Source organism: Symphalangus syndactylus, chromosome 14 (genome assembly GCF_028878055.3).
Source record: "Symphalangus syndactylus isolate Jambi chromosome 14, NHGRI_mSymSyn1-v2.1_pri, whole genome shotgun sequence".
NCBI lineage: Eukaryota > Metazoa > Chordata > Mammalia > Primates > Hylobatidae > Symphalangus > Symphalangus syndactylus.
This window is the reverse complement of record NC_072436.2, coordinates 90,387,073-90,411,137: the sequence shown is the minus strand read 5'-3', so window position 1 is coordinate 90,411,137 and position 24,065 is coordinate 90,387,073. Positions and strand designations below refer to the sequence as shown.

The following is a 24,065-nucleotide window of genomic DNA, read 5'->3' as shown; positions in this document are numbered from 1 at the left end:
ATATATAGATTCACCTTTGCTCACAGTGTCTCCCTTGTGTGGAATGCTCTTCCTGCTTCTGTCTTCCCAATTAAGGTCCATCTCACTTCCATCGCTCATTTCTACTTAGCCAACACACAATTGTGCCTTTCCTCTCTTCTGAATGCACACGGCAATGGTTTCCAGCACACAATGTTAGTTATCTTATTAACAGTATATTTACTTCACTCCATAAATATATACTGAGTATATATTAAACATCAGGCATGGTTGGAAGCACTTGTGATAGGTCATGGAGCAAAACAGAAAAAAAAAAAAATCCCTTCTATCCTGGGTCTTGGAAATAATTTCCCCAACTAAAATGAAGACTTCTTTGAGGCAGGGACGCAATCACTCCACTTTCTGTATTTCTCATTATGTTTTGTGCATAGTAACTGCTCAATTAATAATAGTCTCAGTCAGGTGATTTACCATGTAGATATGTTCCTAATATACAGAGCAGAACTACGCACAAGGCCTTTCTGTTTTCTCACAAGTTATCCTTGGAAAGTGAAACGATGCTTTCACGCTGTTTCTCATTTTCCTCCAACTGCGTTTTAGGCCAGAAGTAGAGGTATTAAAGTCACACACAGTGCAGGTATCAGCCAGAGAGATAGAATTCACTAAAATTTAATCATAGTAGCTTTTAGCACTAAAAATATCTTTTCACAAGCGTAGAAATTATAGGCAGGAGAGATAACCTCATGACAAGTTACTTTCACTAGCAAAGATTATCTTTTTTTCCTTTACACTCCGAAACCATTGACCAGAAACCTGTTAACTAGGAGAAGTCACATGCTTAGAATTTCACAATATTTTGTTGTCGTTTGAGACAGGGTCTCCCCCTGTTGAGTGTGGTGGCATGATCACTCACTGCAACCTCCACCTCTCAGATTCAAGGGATCCTCCTATCTCAGCCTCCAAGCTAGCTGGGACTACAGGTGCGTGCCACCACATCCAGCTAATATTTTTGCATTTTGTGTAGAGACAGGGCTTTGCCATGTTGACCAGGCTGGTCTGGAACTCCCAGGCTCAAGTCATCTGCCCAGTTTGGCCTCCTAAAGTGCTGGGATTACAGGTGTGAGTCACCACGCCTGGCCTATTTCACAATATTTTGTTAAGCAACATTTTGAAAGCGCACTATCTGCAATAAAGAGTATAAATATTTTCCTGGTTATTTGGAATGCTCCATTTTCTACTTCATAAAACCATCATTTTGAAAGTCTGCTCATTTACTGAATGAGGTATACAAAGCTATTCTTTTTGAAGGTATAGCTCTTCTAAAGCTTCATTAAGTTGTTAGTCACATGTACTAACATGTATAGGAGGCAGACCTGCAGATAAGCAATTTAGAAGGGAAAATAGTACTCACCTTGCTCTGTATCAGTTCTTCCTCATTTTTGCAATTTCTTATGTTAAAGAAATCTACATATATTAATCTACCTTGTATACATTTTAAAACATTTCAAAGAGAAGAATGCACATAACTCCTCTCAAGTTAGCTATTTTATTCAATACTTAGCTATTTCATAACATGATCTGTGGATGGCAGAAAATGGAATTTGAAATGAGTTCTAATTCTTATTAACACGAGAACACAGGCGTACGTCTTAGGTACAGTTTTTTTAAAATTGATGTCACAATTTTTATTATGCAAGAATGTTATGAGAAGAAATATCTTTAATATATCAAATCCTAGTTTATTGTTGATGTTTAGTTAGTAGTAGTATTCCTGCCTATATTAACACTTACACATATGTAATTATATTACTGTTTTTTAATTATGAAAAAGCATTTATTTACATACCAGTAATAATTACACCTAGCATTTAGCTAAGCAAGTACACAGGCATGATCTCTGCATTGGCAAAATATTTCAACTTAAAGTTGATGTAAATAGATATCTGAAAGAAGTTATAAATAAATAGCTATACAAACATGAAAGAAAAAGCATAGCTGAAGTCTCTGCCCTGTGTTGCAGGATTAATTCAAAGTTTCCTTTCTGAAAAGAGGAAGACATCCCATTAATCAGATTTATTTTTCCAAGTTCTTCCTTTTTATAGGATTTGGCAGGAAAGGTCTTTGGCTAAAATATAACTTCAGATTCGTGTACTGAGGCTGAGCTGTAGGCTGCGTCCTAGAAGAGCCTTAAACATAAGTAAAAATAGGTCTGAGGGTTGAGGAAAAAGAAGAGAAAGAATATAGTGACAATGAATCACAGACTCTTAGCTCTACAGATCTTAAAGACAAGGCAAACCAAATTCCTCATTTTATAATGAGGAAACTGGGGACCACACAGCTGAAGTGACTTGCTCAAGGTCACACACTGGGATTACAGCCGAAGAATTTTTGCATGTAAATCCTATGTGATTTTAAAAGAAATAAATACGAAGATCTTACTAGACACGGGCTGCTAACCAGATGGGAAACTGTGTTTGGAATTGCTGGTAAACTGGAGTCAATTTGTTTAGCAAGTGGTAAGAATATGCAAACATGGGGAATGTTTTAGGCAATGAAAAAGAATGCCATGTGAAGAATATGTACCTAATATAAATGGCAATTTTGACAGTGGTCTGTTGATTCAAGTTTTTCTTAGGTTGAAATCTGTTTACAGACAAGGATGAAACTTTAATTTTCAATCTATATAAATTATCAGGCTATTATTCCAAAGAACCCAAAAGAATAATAATAGAGAAATGTGCACTTGGATTTGGTCATTCTCCTCACACTGGAGGGAGAATTTTGCCTTGAAATAGCTTTTTCATAGCATGAATAATGTGAACAGGAACTTTTCAAACATTTTCAAGATTGCCAGCCAATGGGAGAGGCTGATAATCAAAATGAAATTTTGTATTCTTTTCAAATCACCATATATTAAATACCCAAGATAGTATTAAAACCCTTTCATAAATGTTGTCATGATGTTCTATTTACAAAATTTCTTTGGGAACAACTTTCATTCTATTAAAGTCTTTCATTATCTGGAAAGCAAAGAACTAAAGAAAGGACTTTAAAGATAATCTAATAGTCTAATAGTCCTTCAGTGTATGGGTATATCAGAATCATATGGAGGCGAGGCTCTTAAAATGTAGATTTCTGAGCTCTACCTCCCAGAGTTCTCAGTTCAGGAGGTCTGGGGTGAGATCTAAGAATATGTATTTCTGACAGATTCACAGGCAATGTTGACAATGCTGACCCAGGAACCACCGTTTGGGAACGACTAATCTAGTCAAACTATCTCTTATTAGTCTAATTACCTTCTTTTTGATTCAGGTAGACAAATTCTAGTATTCCTGGAATTTATTATTTAAACTTTTTTTCTCAACTCCTCCAACAACCAATTTGTTCTGTTTCTGATGTTGTCACTATACTCATCACCTATTAAGCTGACTTCAGGTATATTCTCCAAAAATATTGAACCAAAACAATTAGGCAAACTAAGTCTCTTGTTCTTGGTACAGTTGCATATATAAATGCTATCTTTTGCATATTTAATATGGAAAGAAAAATCACCAAGAATATTTTCAATACCAACTATACCCGTATCAAATGGACATTTGGGTCTCCTGTGGCTTCTGCAAAGGGAACACTTAGAGAATTCTTCAAGGACACTGGAGGACTAAAGCAGAGCACAGAAGTGATATGCTACTACTGTAAGAGAAATGGGATTATTATCCCCAGAGAGCTTATGTTATTGCTGGAAAAATACTCCAAGACTGTCAAATCTTAAAGCTTACATAAAAAAGATCAAATAAGTATTGTAGCATTTCACAATGATCTGATGATTCCCGTAATATCAGCCAATCAGTGGGAAAAAAGTAAAGTGACCAAAAAATAGTTATCTTGAAATGACAAAAGATCCTAGCAGTTGTCAAAATTAATATGATAATATATGGACCAGGTGAGGTGGCTCACGCTTGTAATCCCAGCACTTTGAGAGGCCGAGGCGGGCAGAACACTTGAGGTCAGGAGTTCAAGACCAGCCTGGGAAACATGGTGAAACCCCATCTCTCCTAAAAATACAAAAAGCAGCTGGGCGTAGTGGCGCATGCCTGTAATCTCAGCTCCTTGGGAGGCTGAGGCATGAGAATCACTTGAACCTGGGAGGCAGAGGTTGTGGTGAGCCAAAATCACGCCACTGCACTCCAGCAAGGGTGACAGAGTGAGAATCCATCTCAAAGTAAATAAATAAACAAATAAAAATAATTAATATGATAATATACAAATCAGGTCTGCTGCAGTGGAATGTGAAGAAAATAGAAAATGTTTGCTAAATCCATCATCTCCCATGATATGTATACATGCTCATGAACATATACACATACACACTCACATACAAACTTTTCCTAGACACACACACAGAAGCTTTAGTCAAAGCATTTTGTTCCTAGTTACATAAGGCTCTAATTTCACCAGGTCTTTACTATCAGGAATAAAAATATTGAAAAATGCATTTTCATTAATATGATAAAGCATAATAAATTACTCCTAGGCCAGGCACGGTGGCTCAAGCCTGTAATCCCAGCACTTCGGGAGGCCGAGGCGGGCGGATCACGAGGTCAGGAGATCGAGACCATCCTGGCTAACACGGTGAAACCCTGTCTCTACTAAAAACACAAAAAATTAGCCAGGCGTGTTGGCGGGCACCTGTAGTCCCAGCTACTCGGGAGGCTGAGGCAGAAGAATGGCGTGGACCCAGGAGGTGGAGGTTGCAGTGAGCCGAGATCGTGCCACTGCACTCCAGTCTGGGGGACAGAGAAAGACTCCGTCTCAAAAAATAAATAAATAAATAAATAAATAAAATAAAATAAATAAATAAATAAATTACTCCTGCCAGATGTGATATGACATGTACATATTTTCTTAAAAGAGCTGTAGAAATGGGCAAAGATAAACATACACACACACACACACACACACACACACCACACCCACAATTAATTAACGGAGCCTCCAAGACACCAATCTTCAAATATTACTGAGCATTTAATAAGTGTTATGAGAAATAATACCAAAAACAGAAGAATGAGATAATAAACTACAGATGAGAAATAAAGACATACACACATAAAAAGACAACTCTAGACAGTAAATATTTGGGTTCAGAAGCAGAAGAACCATCAAGTAATCAAAGACTGTACTACTCTGGATGAACTTGATGTGAGCTGGATCATCTCCATAGGCTGAATTTTCTTAGGCAGAGCGGAATAAGCGAAGGAAGAGGACAGCCCAAACGAGGGCATCATTTAGCAGGGATGAAGGCATAAAGAAAATGTGTTGACTACACCAGTGTGTCTCTATATATCTCTGAATCAAAGAGTTGATGCCAGAGCATGTGAAGAATAAAGCATGCTGTAGAGTTGTTGCATAAGATTGTGGAGGAACTTAAATGTGGAAAGAATAAAAGAATTCCAGAAAAACTGCATGTTAACAAAACCTATTGACAACATTAGAAAAGGAAATACTGAGATAGTGGAGAGAGAATTTTCCTGGAGACCTCAAAACCATAAATGAGAGATAATACTGAAGACCTACTCCATTTGGCTTTACATGGCCATAGCTTTCAGGGACTCAAATACTGTGGGCACTGAATGTAAAAAGAGACGTTGTATTTAGAACTCAGGCAGCAGCCTCTCGTGCTGCACTCTATAGATCAATTCTAGTTTCATGAGATTTAATTTAAAAATCCTTAGGTTTTATCTTTAGCACTTCAACACACTGAAAATGCTTCCAGGTTTTGATTTACAGAATTACTGTCACTGTCAATAAAAGAAATGTGCCTGACACACCAAAATCCAGTTTAATTACTTCTGTGATGTCTCCTGCGGCTGAAAGGAAATGGTATTTCTCTGACACTTTTCTGTTTTTAATTTAGTAAAATGGAGCACTTTCCCTTAATAGGACCTGGAACAGCAGATTCAGAATTGATGTCATCAAAGATGGACCCCACAGTTTCAGCAACACTGTCTTACTCCGACTGTGCAATGATTGCATGAATCTGGATCCTTGGTTCTGGATTCCTTGAAGTTGGGCGCTCATCAAAGATTTGACATGGAATTCATGGCTGGGATATTTAGACATTATGTCATCACTTGGAGAAGATTTGCAAGCAAATTCAACAGCCTGCTTCTACCTAGAACTCTTCACAGTGTCAGCATTGCCCTGAACTGCTGGAATCCAGATGAGGCCTTGAAAGCTTCCAAATAGAACTGCCAAATATCAAAATATACACTGTACCACTGGAGTGAAGAAACCAAGAAAAAATGTGTACTTTGTATCTTCTGCTACATATTCCATCTGTTTCTCTCCCTAAAGGGTCATATGTTATATATTTATAAGAAGTGTTCACACCTACGCGAACAGTTTCCACTGTCTCCTTCAAATACAGCCTCCTCGTTGTTCAAGACCCATTTTTTTTTTTTAAATTCTTCTATGGTAGCTGAACCTTTTATGAAACTTGTTCCATTCTGAAATCATTTCAAGTTAAGAAATGCCTTTGTACCTTCCTATCTCAGCAAATCCTGGGGAGATTAAGCCTCACACTCCATAGGCCTTTTTCTGAGAGATGTGACTTTAGATCATTAGGGTCATTAAAATCACACGATCTATAATACTCAGAGCTAACATATCACCTTTGTGCTTTATGCTGCTATAGAATGCTACAAGAGAGTTAAAACATGTATAGCATCACAGAACTGTAGAGAAGGCCATAATTCCTCCCCATAAAAGAATTCTATACTTTTTAATTGGCACAGTAAATCTCACGAAAGACACAGAATGCTTTGTTCAGGGAAGCAAAAGGGATCCCTGGGCAAGGTGCATTTCCTTCACAGTAATATTTTTTTTTTCCTTATGACTTGAATTATTCCTTAATGCAAGCACGATGTTATTTTTATCTTGACCTTTTTTCTGGACTCTACATGTTTCCCCAGGCTTTTTTTCCCTTCCCTACAAAAATGAGGGGCCCTTGGTCTTCACTATCAATCTTGTATTAACTTTTAATACACTGGGCTTCATGCATCCTCTTGTATTTCTCTGTGTATCTACCAAAGACCTTCATAGGCCACACTATTAACCTCCAACTTAGTCTTTTTTTTCTTTCTGCCTCAACGACTGTATAAAGAATAAATTCAGGTATAATTAACATAATAAATCATTTGGTACACATTCATTGGTCAACACAATTCTGAATCTTAACCGTTAATTTCCCACTATACATATTGTGAATCTGATTCACACAAAAGTACTCTGGGAAGTATTTTGTCTGATTTCACTATCAAATATTAGATTATTATTTTTGAGAAACTCAGAAAGGCTGTCATGGAAAAATCACAGAAAATTCCCATCTCTCTTTCATAATCAGTACCTTTTTAATAACAGAACTGGAAGTTAATGACAGTATGCTTTTGACAGCTCACTCTGAATTTTTGACTCATCTTTAGAAGTGCCAACTGAGCAGTTGAGGGGAAGAGCATAAGGTTTAAATTTACATCTAAGAATTAAGAGTGAGAAAAGCATGGAAAAACATTACACAGTGTTAAAGTACACTTATTACTAATTTCTCTAGGGAATTTTGCAGCTGGGGAATTTCAGTTGCATTATTATTGAATCTATCACTCCTTAATAGAGATTGCGGGTGCGAAAAAGAATATGACCTTGAAGACAGACATATTCAAGTTCTGTTTGTGCCAATTACTAACCATTTCAGCTCAAAGAAGTTACTTAAAATATTCATGCCTCACAATCAGCAAAGGGAACAGACAATCTAAGGAATTGGAGAAAATATTGCAGACTATTAATCCAAAGAAAAATTAATAACCAGAATACATAAAGAACTCAAACAATTCAATCATAAAATAATTATAACAAATAATTTAATTTTTAAAATGGGCAAAAGAAGACATTCCTCATAAGAAGGCACATAAATGGTCAAAAGGAATATGAAAAAATGCTTGACATCACTAATCATCAGAGAAATGCAAAAATCACATTGAGACATCAAAATCAAAATCACAATGAGATAGCATTTCACTCCAGTTAATATGGCTATTATAAAAAAGACATAAAATAACACATGCTGGCAAAAATTTGGATAAAGAGGAATGCTTGTATACTGCTGGTGGAAATGTGAATTAGCACAACCACTATGGAGAACAGCTTGGCGGTTCCTCAAAAAATCAAACACATAACTACCATATGATCCAGCAATCTCACTGCTGAGTATGTATCCAAAAGAAAGGAAATCAGTATATCAAAGAGACAATTGCATTCCCATGTATACTGCAGCACTATTCACAATAACCAAGATAAGAAATCAACCTAAGAATCCATGGATAAATGGATAAAGAAAAAAATGGTATATATATCCCAATACCAGTTGAACTGGAGGTCATTATGTTAAGTGAAACAAGCCAGGCCCAGAAAGACAAATATCACATGTTCTCACTCATATGTGCGAGCTAGTAAAATTGATCTCTTGGAGATAGTGGATAGAGTAGAATAGGTGGTAACCAGAGGCCATAAAGGGTAGAAAGGTGGAGAGGATGAAAAGGGGTTGGTTGATGTATACAAAGATACAGATAAGTAGAAGAAATAAGAGTAGTGTTTGATAACACAATATGGCAAATATAGTTAACAATATTTTATTGCATATTTCAAAATAGCTAGAAGAGTGGAATTGGAATGTTCCCAACAAAAATAAGTGATAAATATTTTAAATGAGGGATACCCAATTACCCAGATTTGATCATTACACATTGTGTGCTTATATTAAAATACCACATGTATCCCTAAATATGTACAACTATCATGTATCCATAATTTTTTTTTTTTTTTTTTTGAGATGGAGTTTCACTCTTGTTGCCCGAGCTGGAGTGCAATGGTGCAATCTCGGCTCACTGCAACCTCTGCTTCTCAGGTTCAAGTGATTCTGCTACCTCAGCCTCCCGAGTAGCTGCAATTACAGGCATGCACCACCAGTCCCAGCTAATTTTTTTGTATTTTTAGTAGAGATGGTGTTTCACCATATTGGTCAGGATGGTCTCAAACTCCTAACCTTGTGATCCGTCTGCCTCAGCCTCCCAAAGTGCTGGGATTACAGGCATGAGTCACCATGCCCGGCATAAAATTTTTTTAAATCTATTTATGCTTCAGTATTCTTCTTTTTACATTTAAAGTAATCAGATATTTTTGGAGAAAAGGTAAAGCTTATAAAATTTAAATGGCATGCATATAATACATATTAATTATGATATTAGCATTGAAATATGTTGATGTAATCTACATAAATTTTTTGTAGTTCTTTTTATGCACTAGCTAGGCATATCCACAGCAATAAAGTATAGAAACAACCTAGGCCTGATCTAACACTTCTTTCCAAATCCTATCATAATTATATTATTTTAAAATAAAAGATTTCATAAATTATAAGCTAATTATGTGTAATCCTATACTTTAAAAATACTCGTGATAATTTGATTTCATAAAGTGGGAGAAGTATTTAACCGTTTACTCTCTTCAGATATCTTCCTGATTAATAAAATGATACTAAGGTTTTTTTTCACTTTTATTTTAGGTCCAGAGGTACATGTGAAAGTTTTTTATATAGGTAAACTTGTGTCACATGGGTTTGTTGTACAGATTATTTCATCACCCAGGTATTAAGCCTAGTAGCCAATAATTATTTTTTCTGCTCCTCTCCCTCTTCCCACTCCACCCTCAAGTAGACTGTGGTGTCTGCTGCTCCCTTCTTTGCATTCATGAGTTCACGTAGTTTAGCTCCCACTTACAAATGAGAACATGTGGTATTTGGTTTTCTGTTCCTGCATTCATTTGCTAAGGAAAATAGCCTCCAGCTCCATCCATTATCCCGCAAAAGACATGATCTCATTTCTTTTTATGTTTGCATAGTATTCTATGGTGTATATGTACAAAATTATCTTTATTCAATCTGTCATACTAAGTCATTTATTATTTGTACTTATTTGGTATTTTGCAAGGTTCTGATAATTCACTGTGATTTATCTTCAGTTTGTTCACACGGGCTTTTGCTACATCATTTTTAGAGAAGTAAAATCTATACAAAAAGTAAAATTAAACTTAATGGCTCCAAGTGTCAAAAGTTAGCACCTCTGATTAAGGCAGTATCCCCACCCTGCCTTGATTCTGCACCTGTTGTGTTGCTACAGATGGAAATAACATGATAAACATGGATATAACGCATTCACATGGAAAAAAAAATTCAGATGAGGCTATCTATTTTAATAGCATCTAGTGAAAACTAACATTATTGTCTTTCCTTGAGAATAGTTAGTCAAGGTGACTAGCAAAACCCCCTCTGAATGCAGCTCTGGTTAGCTGGGCTCTGGTGAGATAGGATAGTGTTACCACAGTAAGGCCAACATTGAAAGCCACCTCCGTATTTACCTATAAGATCGATGATGAAGAGTGCTAACATTGGAGCCGAATTAAGGTCTACACAGACAGAGTTTTAATGAAGCCAGAAAAATTAGAGCATACTAGCAGGAAAATCCACAGGTAAAGAAAACATTCTGACTGAGTTTGCTTCCTTTTTGATTTCTAGGGGCCAAGGTGGCAGAATTCACAGACTAAAAGGCTACTGAGAGTTCAGTCATCAAGCTGCTCAACAGTGTAAGGGACTAACATAGATAATTCAAATACAGCATTACTCTATTCCCTTTTTTGGTGTTTTCTCCCCACCTAACTTTTCTCATATAGATACAGACTGAAACAATTATTCAGCTGCCCAACAACAATATAAAAAGACCAATGCTTCCATTTATGCATCTACTTTTATGATGTCAATTCTAAAAAGAAGAAAAAAGATAAGTTTACATAAAATAGTAGCAGATAGCACTTCTATGACGTATTACATTTCTCTGTCATACATTATGCTTTATTTTCTGTCCTTTATTACATTTTCTTACTTAGTATGAAAAATATTTTAATCCTTTATCATTTACCTGAGGCAGGTCTGACCCTGTTTCCCTATAGTTTTTTTAAGGTGTTTTCAGTAAAGTTTGCTTATGAATTGCTTTAAACAGCTTAAGGGCTTCCATTTAGAAAAAAATCAACGTTAATAAGATTCATCATACTCACAAAGAGTATCTGGTTGTGGACATAGCTACTTGCTAAATTTTATTCACCAGCAGCAAATCAGTCACAGCTTAATACTACTGGCAGCTCCAAATGGGAGAGAAATAACATTACTCGGATCCAGGTTTTTAAAAATATATGTTAAGATTCACTTCCATTAGTTCAGATATTGATGCTCAGACACTGGATATTGGATTCTCTTTCAAACAACAAAAGAAGCTGAGAAACAAAGCTGAAGATATTTTTAAATGTCATGGTAAAAAGTCACAGTGAAGTGTATTTTATCCTTGTTTCAGCGACTGTTTCTAACTCTCATATGAAAGATACAATAAATTCCTGTCAGGAAGATTTTCTCTTGGCAAAGTTTAGAATTCTGAAAATAGCCTGTTAATAAAACAGCACCCACACCCTCCTAGGCTGTAGCACCAAAATAACAGCACTATGATATATTCTTCCCTTATGGTAACAGACACTGTTGAAGCTGAACTGTAATTTGGCATACAACATTTCTATACTAATGTAATGTGACAATGCTATTATGTTCACTATTTTGCATGTGGCCACAGCCATATTCATCTTCTCCAACCTGACATTAAGTTAACTTAATATGATTACATTCTATTCTGGACCACTGGGTAAAAGGAGAAAAGGATTATTGTGTAGCACACTGGTGTGATGATGGTGGACGAATGTGTAAGTGTTAATAGGTGATATATAAAATTTACAATGAATGTAAACTTTTAGCACAGAACTGGCACATAGTAAGTGCTCAGCAAATGGTTACACTCAAGAGAAATTTTATAAATAGCTACACATACAATGTAGTGCAGCACACTGTTCCCTACAATTTCAGAAGAGGGAAAAATAATGTCAAGCTCAGAAAACAAAGGAAGTTTCCATGGGACAAAAGAGTTTTAGTAGAGATTGAAAAGGAAATTATATTTCTTCAAGCAGACATAGGGAAAGAATGCATTCCAGGTGGAATTAATGTATTTTCCAGGTGGGGAAATTAGCATAAGCAATGGTGAGGAAATTGGAAAGTGTAAAGTTGTTCAGAAAGCTGTGAGTAAGTAAATTGGCAGTAATATGCCATATGGACAAGGTTCTACAACAGATAAGTATGAACGTGAAGGCTGGGGTCAGACCATTGAGGTGCATGAATTCCACATCGACTAACTTGGAGAGTAGTATTGGACACTGAGGATACATTTGAAATTCTTCTGCAAGATTCATGTATCTAGCATGCTTTGATTTTAGTGAGTTATTACAATTACATGCAGCATGCTATAAAAAACACTGGGCTTATAAACCAAGAAAACAAAGAAAATAATATTCCTACTGGAAGTATAGAGTCTTATAGGGAGATAAGACTAAACATAAGTAACTATAAGGAAAAAGTGATGGCAAATTAAATAGCATAAACAAAATTCTGTAGGAAGCCAGAGGAGAAAAAAAAAATATTGCCTCTGGTAAGGAGAATTAGGAGAGACTGATGACATTTAAACTAGGAAGAATAGAAAGAAAGAACAAAACTGGCAGACAGGCACAGAATGGATTAGAGGAAAGAGGAATAAGAAATGGGAGATAACTAAGAAATTACATGATATACCAGAACAATTATACAGAAGATCTAAAATTTGGTATTGATATGGAAGAAAACTTGAGGAGGTGAGTATATGACATTACTCTACACACACACATGCATATCCACATACACACATGCACAAAACAATTGTTTTTGTCAGTGAGTAGGTCACTTAGATGGCAATTTTCCGGGGAAGAAAGGGTTTCACAAACATTTCTTTAAAAATAGCCTTTGGCATCATTTTGAATAGCACTTCTTTTTGAAAGATTCCTTTCAGTTCAATTAATTAGTATGATTTATCCAAGATTACATTTACAAGCTACAAAGTATTCCCATCTTCCCATTGTTAATTATATCTCCAGGCTAACATAAATAAATTTTTCTAGTTACCCTAACCCACTCTATAAACCTTATCAGCGAGATGACATTTAGAAATTCTATTTTGGGGGAGGGAAGGTCTCATTTGTAATGTGGCATGTTCATTTCCCCATTAAAAAGTTTTGTTTCTATTTTCTTTTTTGTTTTCTACGTAATTGGAGGCTGCAGTCACAGAATTTATGAACAAATAAGCTAGAGATGAAAATTTCATTAAGAAATGAAATGCCTCAAATGGCTTTATTTTAAAAGAAAAATCAGCTTCTATACAGAAAAGGAGTTTGTTAAAACCCCAGGAATCACACTAATTCTATGTGTGCATCTTAGAGAAAAACAGTGAGATGTACAGACAAGATTTATTTTGATCAATTTAAAAAGTGAGGAAAGTGTTGCATGCTATTTCTGTTGCTTATTAATTCCATGTTTTCAAAGTAACAATTGCTACTATATCTTCTACCAATTATAATTGATACAAAATAAGATTTGCTTTTAAATATTGATTTGTACCTATATATTCTCACCACTGAAACTCCGACGTATAAGCCAAGGAACCATTTCACATTTTCAGAAAACTCACTAAGAGGTAATGATTTAATCAAAATGCATGTATTCTGAGAGCTCTCTAAAGTAATTTTAATGCTGATTTGTGCAAGAGGCATATCAGGAGACACATTTATTGAATGACATTTACCTATTTACAAGAAGATAACAAATAGCCTTATCATTGTCATCACCAGCACTATCACCCAAGAGCAGCATTAAAATAGTTTTCTGTAAAAATGATTCGAAGACAGCATGATACTTATGGTTGTATCTTGATATTTCTTTAGGGAAAGTCTAACAAATACATACATAAAATTATATTCTTTATATTTAACTGGTATATGAGGATACACAGTCTGCCACAACCAAATGGCAACTGTATGTAAAACATGGAAACTACATTAAGCACAGTTTGGCAGAAAAAGTTCTTTAGCAACATGAAAAATATTTTCACACCAAAAAAATCCCTCTCAACTACCACATGTAGTCATACGTCTGTCAGGATCGTATTCAGGATGAAAAATTTGTGATAATAAAATCTTAACAACTATTCAGTCTTCTGATTGTCCTTGAAAATAAATTTATGCCATTTTCTGTGAGGCAGGAACCAACGCAGGAAGTAATTTATCTATAGATGTATATACATATCCTTATGAAAAGCACATGTAAGGCTGCTTTATGTATATAATTATTCAGACTTTATGTAAAATTGTCTATGTAACTCAAAATGGCGTTACTGTGTTTTAAGTGTGATTTGGCTTGCAGAGATACAGTGTTCACAAATGTATGATAGTTTGAGCACATGTTTATTGCTTCAGGTTTACTGTAATTCTATGGGAGATGAAACTAGTAAAATGTAGAACAAATATTTCTCCATTTACAGTGGCATGGTTGTTAAAGGCCTCTTCTACATATGTTTTTACTCTGTATTGGTTGTTGTGTTTTTCCTATAGTCAATATTTTGGAAAGGAAACCTGAAGACAGCAGGTAAATTGTACTTTATTGCTAGGCTGCAACAACTCAGTTCAGTGGATTACTGTAGGTTGACCCCATCTTCTACATTGTGATGCACATATCTGTTGACATGAATACAGTCTCAAATAGACAAAGGTCAAAATGAACAAGCTCTACTCTTTCTTTAAATCCACATTCAAATTCAGCCTCTGCTACAAAATCCAAACCTTCAACCATTGCATCTTCTAGTCCATCATCCTGGAGGTTTAGCTTAAATGTTGTAGCACTGACAACATATAGCACGTATTCTATTTTACAACCAGTCAATTTGTCAGGAATATTCTCTTAACATAGCAGAATGCAATGTTTTGTATGAAATTCTTTTATCATTTTGATGATGTGCTGTAAATCAGGACCTATTTGAACATTAAGATACAGAACTTCATCTTATAGATCAGTTAATTCCATCTTCAAACCCTCACTGCTATGATATTAATTAGGCACTAGCAGATATGCCATGATATAATGTGAATGTTGTGTTTTATTTTCATGCTTATATTGCAATACTTAGTTAAGGGATTTTAAGGAGAAAAACATAAGTTGCTAAGATACAAGGGAGAATGCCTGAAGGGACAATGTTTGAACATATTTTTTTAAAAGTAAAAGGCAGCAATGGGCTTAAAGAGATGTATGCAGAGAGAAAAATGAGACCTGTAACCGTTTACCTAAAATTACAGCCCTTGAGACATAATCATATGAAATTAACTATTATTTAATATAAAACAATATGAAGGTTCTTTCAAAAACTAAGGGAGAATTGTCATGTATTGGAAATGAAAAACATTCTTTTGAACAAGGTGATCATTAGTAATTAAAAAAAATAATAAACCCCAAAACCAAAGAATCACCATCATCACAGGATTTAGCCACTTTAACAATTAGTATTTCAAAACTGTCCTTTCCGTAGAAACAACTGCTTCTATGGGTTATGACAGTTCGACTGACTCAGAGTTAATATAAGGACTTTCAGTGTTAGACTTTAGATATCAAACAGTAACTGGAAGCAACGATGAGTATCAGTCCATACTCAGAGAGGTACTTACGGTCATTGCAGAGTGGTCCACTGAAGGAAGTCATACTACAGTCACAGCTGAAGCCATCCCACTGTTGCAAACACACACCTTGATTGGAACATGAGTCCTCTTGGCAGGTTGTGCTGGGCCCTGCAAAACAGTCCAAAGGAAACTTGGGTTCTTTAAAAAAATCCAAAAGCGTTTTATACATGAGCTAGATCACATATAGTAGTTGCCAACACCTCAGATGATATGTCCAAACTAGTTTTGAAAGTTCTAGTTCACACACCTGAATTAGGAACTGAGAGGCTGTAATATGAAGGTTTTCTTAAGTTTCAAGTATAGGATAAAATACATTATAATCACAAACTAAACCAACAAATAGCAAAAGCAAGCACATAGCTTCTAGTGTGATTATTGTAGCAGGTAATCTCATTCCAACTTCAATAATTCTTTATCACCATTTGGATTTTAGAAAATGAATGGATCTCCTTAACATTCTGACCAATGAATAGAGACATAATGAGAAATGGAGATTATAACTTCATGAAATTGAGATAAGATTGGCAAAATAACTGAAGAGAGTTATGCAAAAATGCCCTAGAGGTTTCAGAAGGATAAAGTTATGATTGCTGGGTGTTTTGAATAGGTATGTTGGCAAGTATCAATTCACATGCTTTAACAATTTCATGCAATTAAACATAAAATTAAAAACTCCATATAAATGACATGCCTTCATTTAACATACAAGTAAAAAGAATGCTAGTCTATTTCTAAAGAATCATAACTAGAACACTGAAAAACAAGGAACTAAAAAAAGCATGATCAAAGCACTAAAGGCAATCACTAAACAAACATATTCAAGACTGAAAGCCTTTATACAAACTATACTACAAAGTTAGGCTTCTTGCACAATGTTCAAGAAAGGAAAAAAAATGAAATCTGAACCCAAACAACAGTTACTGCAAAAATGTAAAATATGTTATTTTAGGGTTTCCACTGTGTATTATGGGGTTTCAGTCTTGTTTTATACACACAGGGCTATCTACCTTGCAAGTCAGCTTTCATCAATGCAACTTTGTCAGCAAAATAAAAAAAAAGCAAAATATATTAAATGTTAGTAAGCAATACTGAAATGGGGCAAACACAGAAGAACATTCAGATTCAAAAGGCATGCTTCTGTAAAGAGGGAGAAAAATGCTATGTAGAGCAAACAAATTAATACTAACAGCCATAAATCTTAAGAGAAGCCAAAAATGAGAAAGCGGACATTTATTAGAATTTAATTGTACATATGTATATATATATAATGGTTAATTGAGCCAATGACATGTAATGAAGGAAAATTAAAAGGGCCTTTGTATGTTTCCTCTCTTGGATAGATATGAATGCATTACCAAAGTGACTGTGTTGCTTATTTGGAACATGCAGCACCATTCATCATGTGCAGATACAGTGTAGACTATGATCATTAGCAGAGCAATTATCCCTTTCTATGTTTTCCCTCTAGATCCTTTATCTTTCTGTTGCAATTAAGGCTTCAAACTGTAATGCCAGCCATTCAATGACAACAGCTGGACTTTAGAGTGACACCAACCGAATACTGCATAAATGATACTGTATATCATTTACAGCGGATGAAAGAAGTAGGAAGGATGGAAGAAACAAACTGCAATATAATCCCTCATAAAGGAATTTTCTTAATAAAATTTCCATGTGCAGCATTTATCCTTGAACTTACCAGATTGGGTATATGTCACTTACGAATTTCAGAGTTACGTCTATATTTTCTACACCTTCACAAGTATTTTCAACTCTTATAAACTTCCCTGTGGAATAACTGTTACAGTAAAACCTCACTAATAAGAACCTATCTTAGAGAAGGGTGAAAAGGGAATACAGTCTACCTAAATAGCTTTAGAGTATAAACTAAATATATTTTCTAGTAAATAAACATTTAGGTTTTACGAAAATAGAAAAACAGACATCAGCTAATTAGATGCTATTAATAAAAAAGAGAGAGCCCCTGAGGTGCCTGCTTTAGTGAATAAATTAGAATTTTCTGTAAATATACTTTGTATAAATAGATGATTTTGAAAATGGCTTCTAAACATGTACCTCACCATCACATTTCTAGTATAAATGTTTGGTAAAGGTACTCTTTATTGAATGTTATTGAATTTAGCCGAGCCTCTGAGAGTTCACAAATTCAGAAGCCATAATATTGTAGATCTTAATTCTGTCACAATAATAACAGCAATAGGTGTGCCAATAATAAAAACAAAAACAGTATTTTATATAAGTAGTAATAATAATCATAAGACCTCCCAAATCCAGGAAACCTGAAGAGATGTAACAGTTTTTTTTCAGCTTAGTTCTTTGTAATAAAGAACTAAGAACTAACAAAGAACTAAGAACAAAGAACCACTAAACTCAACTTAGTTCTTTGTAGCAAAGAAATTGCTCAGTTGTAATTTTTGTTCCAAACTGTGAGAGGTAAGTGGTCTACTGATCTTTATCCCATGGCATTAGAGGTCAAAAATAATTAGCATATTTTTAAAAATAAAATCTCTCAAAGCAATATTCCTTAGCATATTTCTTCCAGTGTTAAGTGAATAAACAGGGAGTAATACAAGCCCAGTTTGGGGAGATGCCATTTTATCAAATAGCTATTTGCTCTCTGACCTGCAGAGCAGAAGAAAAGATCAGAAGCAAGAACTAATGAAGATCCAGATTTTGATTTTTGTTTTTCAAAAATTATCAGAAATGCAATTGAGAAACAATGCTAAACTCTAAAAATCGTAAAACTACAATCTTAGAAAAATAATCTGCCCATATTGTAGAGCAGCAACTCAGAGTACCTGCCAAGCTTCTATGTAAGCATACAGACGTGCTGTATTTTATTTTCATTATCACAAGTCTTTTTATATTCAGGAATTACAAGACAATGCATGCCTTTGCCTGACAAGACACATTTTTCAAAGTACTCACCTTCTAGACAATATTTAAACATCGACAGGCATTACACAAGAGAGAGCCTTAAATCTATTTTTCTTTTTAGTTATGTAATATTATATTTTCTCACTGAATAAAATTGGGAAAAAGCTACAAGGACATTTGTATTAAGTTATTTAAATTAACAATATGTCTAAAAGGGAAAGAAAAATGAAGGTAAAACTACAATTTCCATAAACCCAAAAAAAAATAGACAAAAGAGGTTAGGTGACTCTGCTTTCAAGTTTGGTAAACTTGGGTTTGAAACTTTTGTCATCCACTTATTAGGTGTGGGACCTTAGGAAAGTCACCTTACTTTTCTGAGGTTCAATTTACTCATTAAAAAAAGGCAATGATACCTATTGTATAGAGTCTTGATGATTTAATGAGATAGTATATGTAAACATATTTCCACCAGTGTTTAATCAATGATAGCTGTCACAATTAAACAGAAAATTATTCCTGTAAACATAATGGAGCCTAGAGCTGAATGTTGCAGTTGTACAAAAAGAGCATCTATTAAAATTTCACTCTGATTTTATGTAGAGATGTTATCTTGACTTTAGTGGGCCTGCTTATTTGTTGAATTCCAGTGCCCATTTTCTGTTACATAAACAGAAAAACGGCATCCAAAGTATGGTCTCCAGTATAACAGCATCAGCATCACTTGGGAACTTGTTGGAAATGGAAATTCTAGGGCTCTATCTCAGATATATTGAATTAGAAACTCTGGGGGTTGTAATCTAGTGATTGGGGTTTTAATGATTCTGTTAAGTGATTCTGATATAGGCTAACATTCAGGAGACAATAACCTAAGTAGACTTTGACAGGTTAAAATCCGTACTCTAGCTGAGGTGAATTTTATAAATAAAATGAACTATTACTCACTGAAATATGTTAGAAATAAAAGACAACAAGTGATTATTTAGGGAAGCTCAAATGTTTTTTGTATGCAAGAGGCTTAGAGATGTGTGGGTGTATTGGGTAGGAACAACGGGAACTCCTCACAAGATGTTATTAGGTTATACCAAACATATGCTAAGTAGTCCTATCAATATGGAGGCTAAGTGATTCCAATGTGGTTTGGACTCAAATTCCAAGAGATAACAATCTTTAGAAAGAGAATTTATTAGATATCTACAGTTAAAACACTAATCCTAAAAAATGTGTGAATCTCATCAACTGCACCTGTAACAGGTAAATCTAAGATTATTCCTAGAAACTATACAGGTCAGAAATAATAGTAAATTAAAAGTTGTTCACCTTGATGTTGGAAAGAAATAATCAGGACAGAAAGTAATATTCCAAGAGCAAAGAAAAAAAGAGGTGTCAGGGTGTGAAAATTATAAAAGCTCAGATATATAAAGCATTCTAGATAAGGAAAGAACCAATGCTGTAAGTGGCTGGGTTCAAATGTTCAAATAATAGTTTAATGTTTAATTGATCATCTTAACCAAATTCCTTACTAGATTATGTGGGTAAACAACACCAAACATCATTACTGCAAATGCCCTTTGTTAGTAGATCTTGCTCCTGTTAATCTACTTGCTTCCACCCACTCACTCACATTATATACCAGTGGTGGGGGTCCTGTGTGTTTGCCTCTTATTTTCTATCTCATTGGGTATATCTGTCTGCTCTTACCATTTCTTGTAGGTGAGAAGTCACATACCAAGCAACTTGCAGAAAGGCCTATTTTTAATAAATATTTTCCACAAGAGATTGTAATACCTTTCTTTAAAAAATAAAACAAAATAAAGGTACACATTCTCACTAATGAGATCACCTCCAAGAATTATGTTGTATCACATTCTTGTGTTCATCCACTAATGGGAATTGATCCCCTTAACAATTTTGTTTCTCTTAATTAAAATTAACTGAAAGGGAAAAAACATAGTTTCCTTATGTTTTACAGAGGCATTATGCCAAAATATCAAATAAAGAAATATACTAATAACATTAAAAATGAACTTAACAACACCTTCCATTAATAACCTTATCCTCTGGTATTACTGAAATACAGTTTAAATTTCACCTAACATTTCATGGAAACATATGTTGCACAGAGGAAAAAAATGCATTTTCAAATGTAAAATTTCCATGTACTTAAGTAATTGCTAAATATAATGACATTATTTTGGCTGAGAATAAATGATTCATAATCACCTGGGGGACAGGAATTCAAATTTCTTTCTTCTTCTCCCATATAAAACATGCTCATAAATCTAAAATTTTCAAAATGGCCCAAACTGTGTTCAGTATTACAGTAGAGGCAGCAACACATCCAGAGCCACAAAATTCATGATAATGTGATTAAATTACATTTATGGAGGAAGAATTTGCTCAAATAATCTGAGGTGTTGAAGTGAAAATTATCTAAAATGAAAGTAGCAATCAAAAAGTACTCCTACAGATCTTGGTCTGATAGAGAGCACAAAAGAAAAGAAGATACTTTAGTGTATTTCTGTTGTAGGAATATTAGCCTGGGGTGATACAAGAAACCTGTTTTTGCTAAAACAGACTGAAAATATACAGGATACAGTGTTTCTGCCAGGTACACATCAATTGAATAGTGCTTTGAGAATGTAGTATCTGAACTTTATTCTTTTGTTATATGCTATTGGATATAGATTTTTACTTATTTTTATTTAATTTTTTTTTTAAATTTCAGTAGCTTTAGGGGTACAAGTGGTTTTCAGTTACATGGATGAACTATACAGTCGTGAAGTCTAACATTTCAGTGAACCTGTCACTCAAGTCTTGTACATTGTACCCAAAAGGTGTTTTTTCATCATTCAATCCCCTTCCCATGATTCCAGCTTCTGAGTCTCCAATGTCCCTTACACCATGCTGTATGCTTTTGTGTACCCATAGTGCAGCTCCCACTTATGAGTGAGTAACATGAAGCATTTGGTTTTCTATTCCTGAGTCACTTCACTTAGAATATTGGCCTCCAGTTCCATCCAAGTTGCTACAAAAGACATTATTTTGTTCTTTTTATGGCTAAGTAGTATTCCATGGTATATACATACCACATTTTCTTTATCCACTCATTGGCTTTTGGGCACTTAGGTAGATTCCGTATATCTGTAATTACGCATTGTGCAGTGATAAATATATGTTTGCAGATGTCTTTCTGACATAGTGACTTCTCTCATTAGCCTTCACAAACTAATGCAGGAACAGAAAACCAAATACTGCCTGTTCTCACCTATAAATGAGAGCTAAATGATGAGAACACATGAACACATAGAGGGGATCAACAGACACTGGGGCCTACTGGAGGGTGGAGAGTGTGAGGATGGAGAGGATCAGGAAAAATAACTAATGGGTACTAGGCTTAATACTTGAGTGGCAAAGTCATCTGTACAACAAACCCCTATGACACAAGTTTACCTACATAACAAACCTGCACATGTACCCCCTGGACTTCAAATTAAAACAAAAAAGAATGTAGATTTTTAAAAAATGGGCACAAGTTGATTAATACTTGCTGGAGTAGTATTTGTATAATGCTATAAAGCAAGCATCATAGAACTGATTAACACACTAATCAAATGTACTACATAACTCAAAAAAACAAAAACAAAAACAAAAGTAAAAACAGACAAAAAAACCAAGATCCATGGATATGACTCCCATTTTACATTGGGCATTAATGTAGGCTTGCAAACAGCACAGAAAATTTAAGGTTTATGGGATAAAAAATTGAAAACATGAATAAGGATATCTAAGCCCAAATTGGGTATTTGACCAGTTATCAGAATTTTGCTGGATGGTGAGATACATTCTCAGTTAGACAGGTGGAATTAGAATTATTTAGGGCATGATGACAAAAATCTAATACCTTCACATCCTCTCTCGATCTGTCCATTGCAGAAAAGAGCATCGGAGATGAGGTCCGGAAGCCGTCCATTTAAATCAACTGATGCCAGGCAGCCTTGAAAGCCTTCTTTGGCATGTACAAGTTTTGGTAAGGATTTGTATGTTTCTTTAGCTACTCCTCCTATATATAAGTCACCTGCAAGAAGACCAAAGTCTTTGTTACAAAAGTACCACATCATTGACTTTAAACACACAGTAAGATGGAGAAAAAACAGGGAGGTTTATTTTTCATTAAGTTAATACAAAATTAATTCATGACTAGCTGTTTTCCCCAAAGTGCTAAACAATAGAGGTGTTTGAATAATATACTGGCACTAGAAGACATTTCTAAAAGCTATTTCCATAGAGAACCAAAACTAAAGTAATTCCATATTATGTGGCCAAATTGAAGGAATGTGGGCTAGCTACAGAGATGCATACCCCTGTGTGGAAATCCAGGCCTGGTTACTTGCAAGCCCTACAGTCTTGTGTGTGTGTGTGTGTGTATATATATATATGTATTAGTTTCTCTAGTAAATATATATATATATATATATATATATATATATGTTTCTCTGATTATTAGTATCATTGTTTCTAAAATGGGAACAATAAAAACCTACGCCAGAGGGTTTCAAGATAATTAAATGAGATGAAATATATGAAGCATCCACCAGAGCAAAAGTATATAGTGGACACACAGTCAACAGGCATTATTATTAAATTCACCTTCTGCTTAGAGATCTCTGTGTCTTTCATTTCATCAGAAGTTCAATAAATTTCTTCTTGTATCTAAAGTCACTTCTATACTAGGCTGAAGCCCACTATCCTTGCTTGCACCTCTCTTGTTCAATAATTCACATAATAGCCTGTATATAAGTGGATATTACATCTTTCTTGAGGTGTTTCTGTTTTCAGGTAAAATTACACTACTTTCAATTTTCAGGCTGCTCCGAAATCCGTTAACAAATTTTCAACTTATTTTTCTAATTTTATTGCAGTTTCTAATGGAACAAATTGCTCAACTTTGTTAACTTTTTGTCTTTAGGTTTGAGATTCCCCAACTTTATGGACTATTACCTAAAAAAAAAAAAAAGAGATTACAATCTATGTTGAATTCTGTTTCTTTTTCTATTTCAGATTATTCACCATATCTGGATAATATTCAATAAATGTAATTAACTGACTTTAGAAAACATTTAATCATTGTGGAACATAAGGAAGGTAAGCTCAAAATTCAGTAATATGCTGCTATAGCTCCAGTCTACAAGTTCTGTAACATACTCTTTTTAGCTGCTTCTCCAACTTTCATTTTCATTTGAATTTTCTTTCTCATGTTAACCATTCTATTCAACTTCATGTCACTTGGCACATTTTCCCCAGTGTAACACAAAAATCCTGCAATCTTACTGTTCAACCTGGGTCCTTCTGTGTTGTCTTCATGAGACTTGGGAACAAGGAGAACTGATACACAGACTATTTGTTGAGCTGTTAGTAACAAATTCCTTGGTCTCCCATCCAGAAATATTCTGTCTTCTGCAGGC

General features: G+C 34.7%; 1 protein-coding gene across 18 annotated transcripts in view; it reads right to left on the bottom strand.

Annotated features, from left to right (window-relative positions):
* The window catches only part of NRXN1 (neurexin 1), a 1,136,968-nt gene that overhangs the window by 545,443 nt on the left and 567,460 nt on the right, over positions 1-24,065 (bottom strand). For 16 of the 18 annotated variants that reach the window (XM_055242605.2, XM_055242606.2, XM_055242608.2 and 13 more), the window contains 2 exons: positions 22,505-22,678; positions 15,694-15,813 (listed from right to left, as the gene is read on the bottom strand). In XM_055242605.2, the coding sequence (XP_055098580.1) occupies positions 15,694-15,813; positions 22,505-22,678 (294 nt within the window). Of the gene's footprint in view, positions 1-15,693; positions 15,814-16,712; positions 16,740-22,504; positions 22,679-24,065 lie in introns of all 18 variants that reach the window. The other 2 variants (XM_063616868.1, XM_063616869.1) reach the window with 1 other exon arrangement.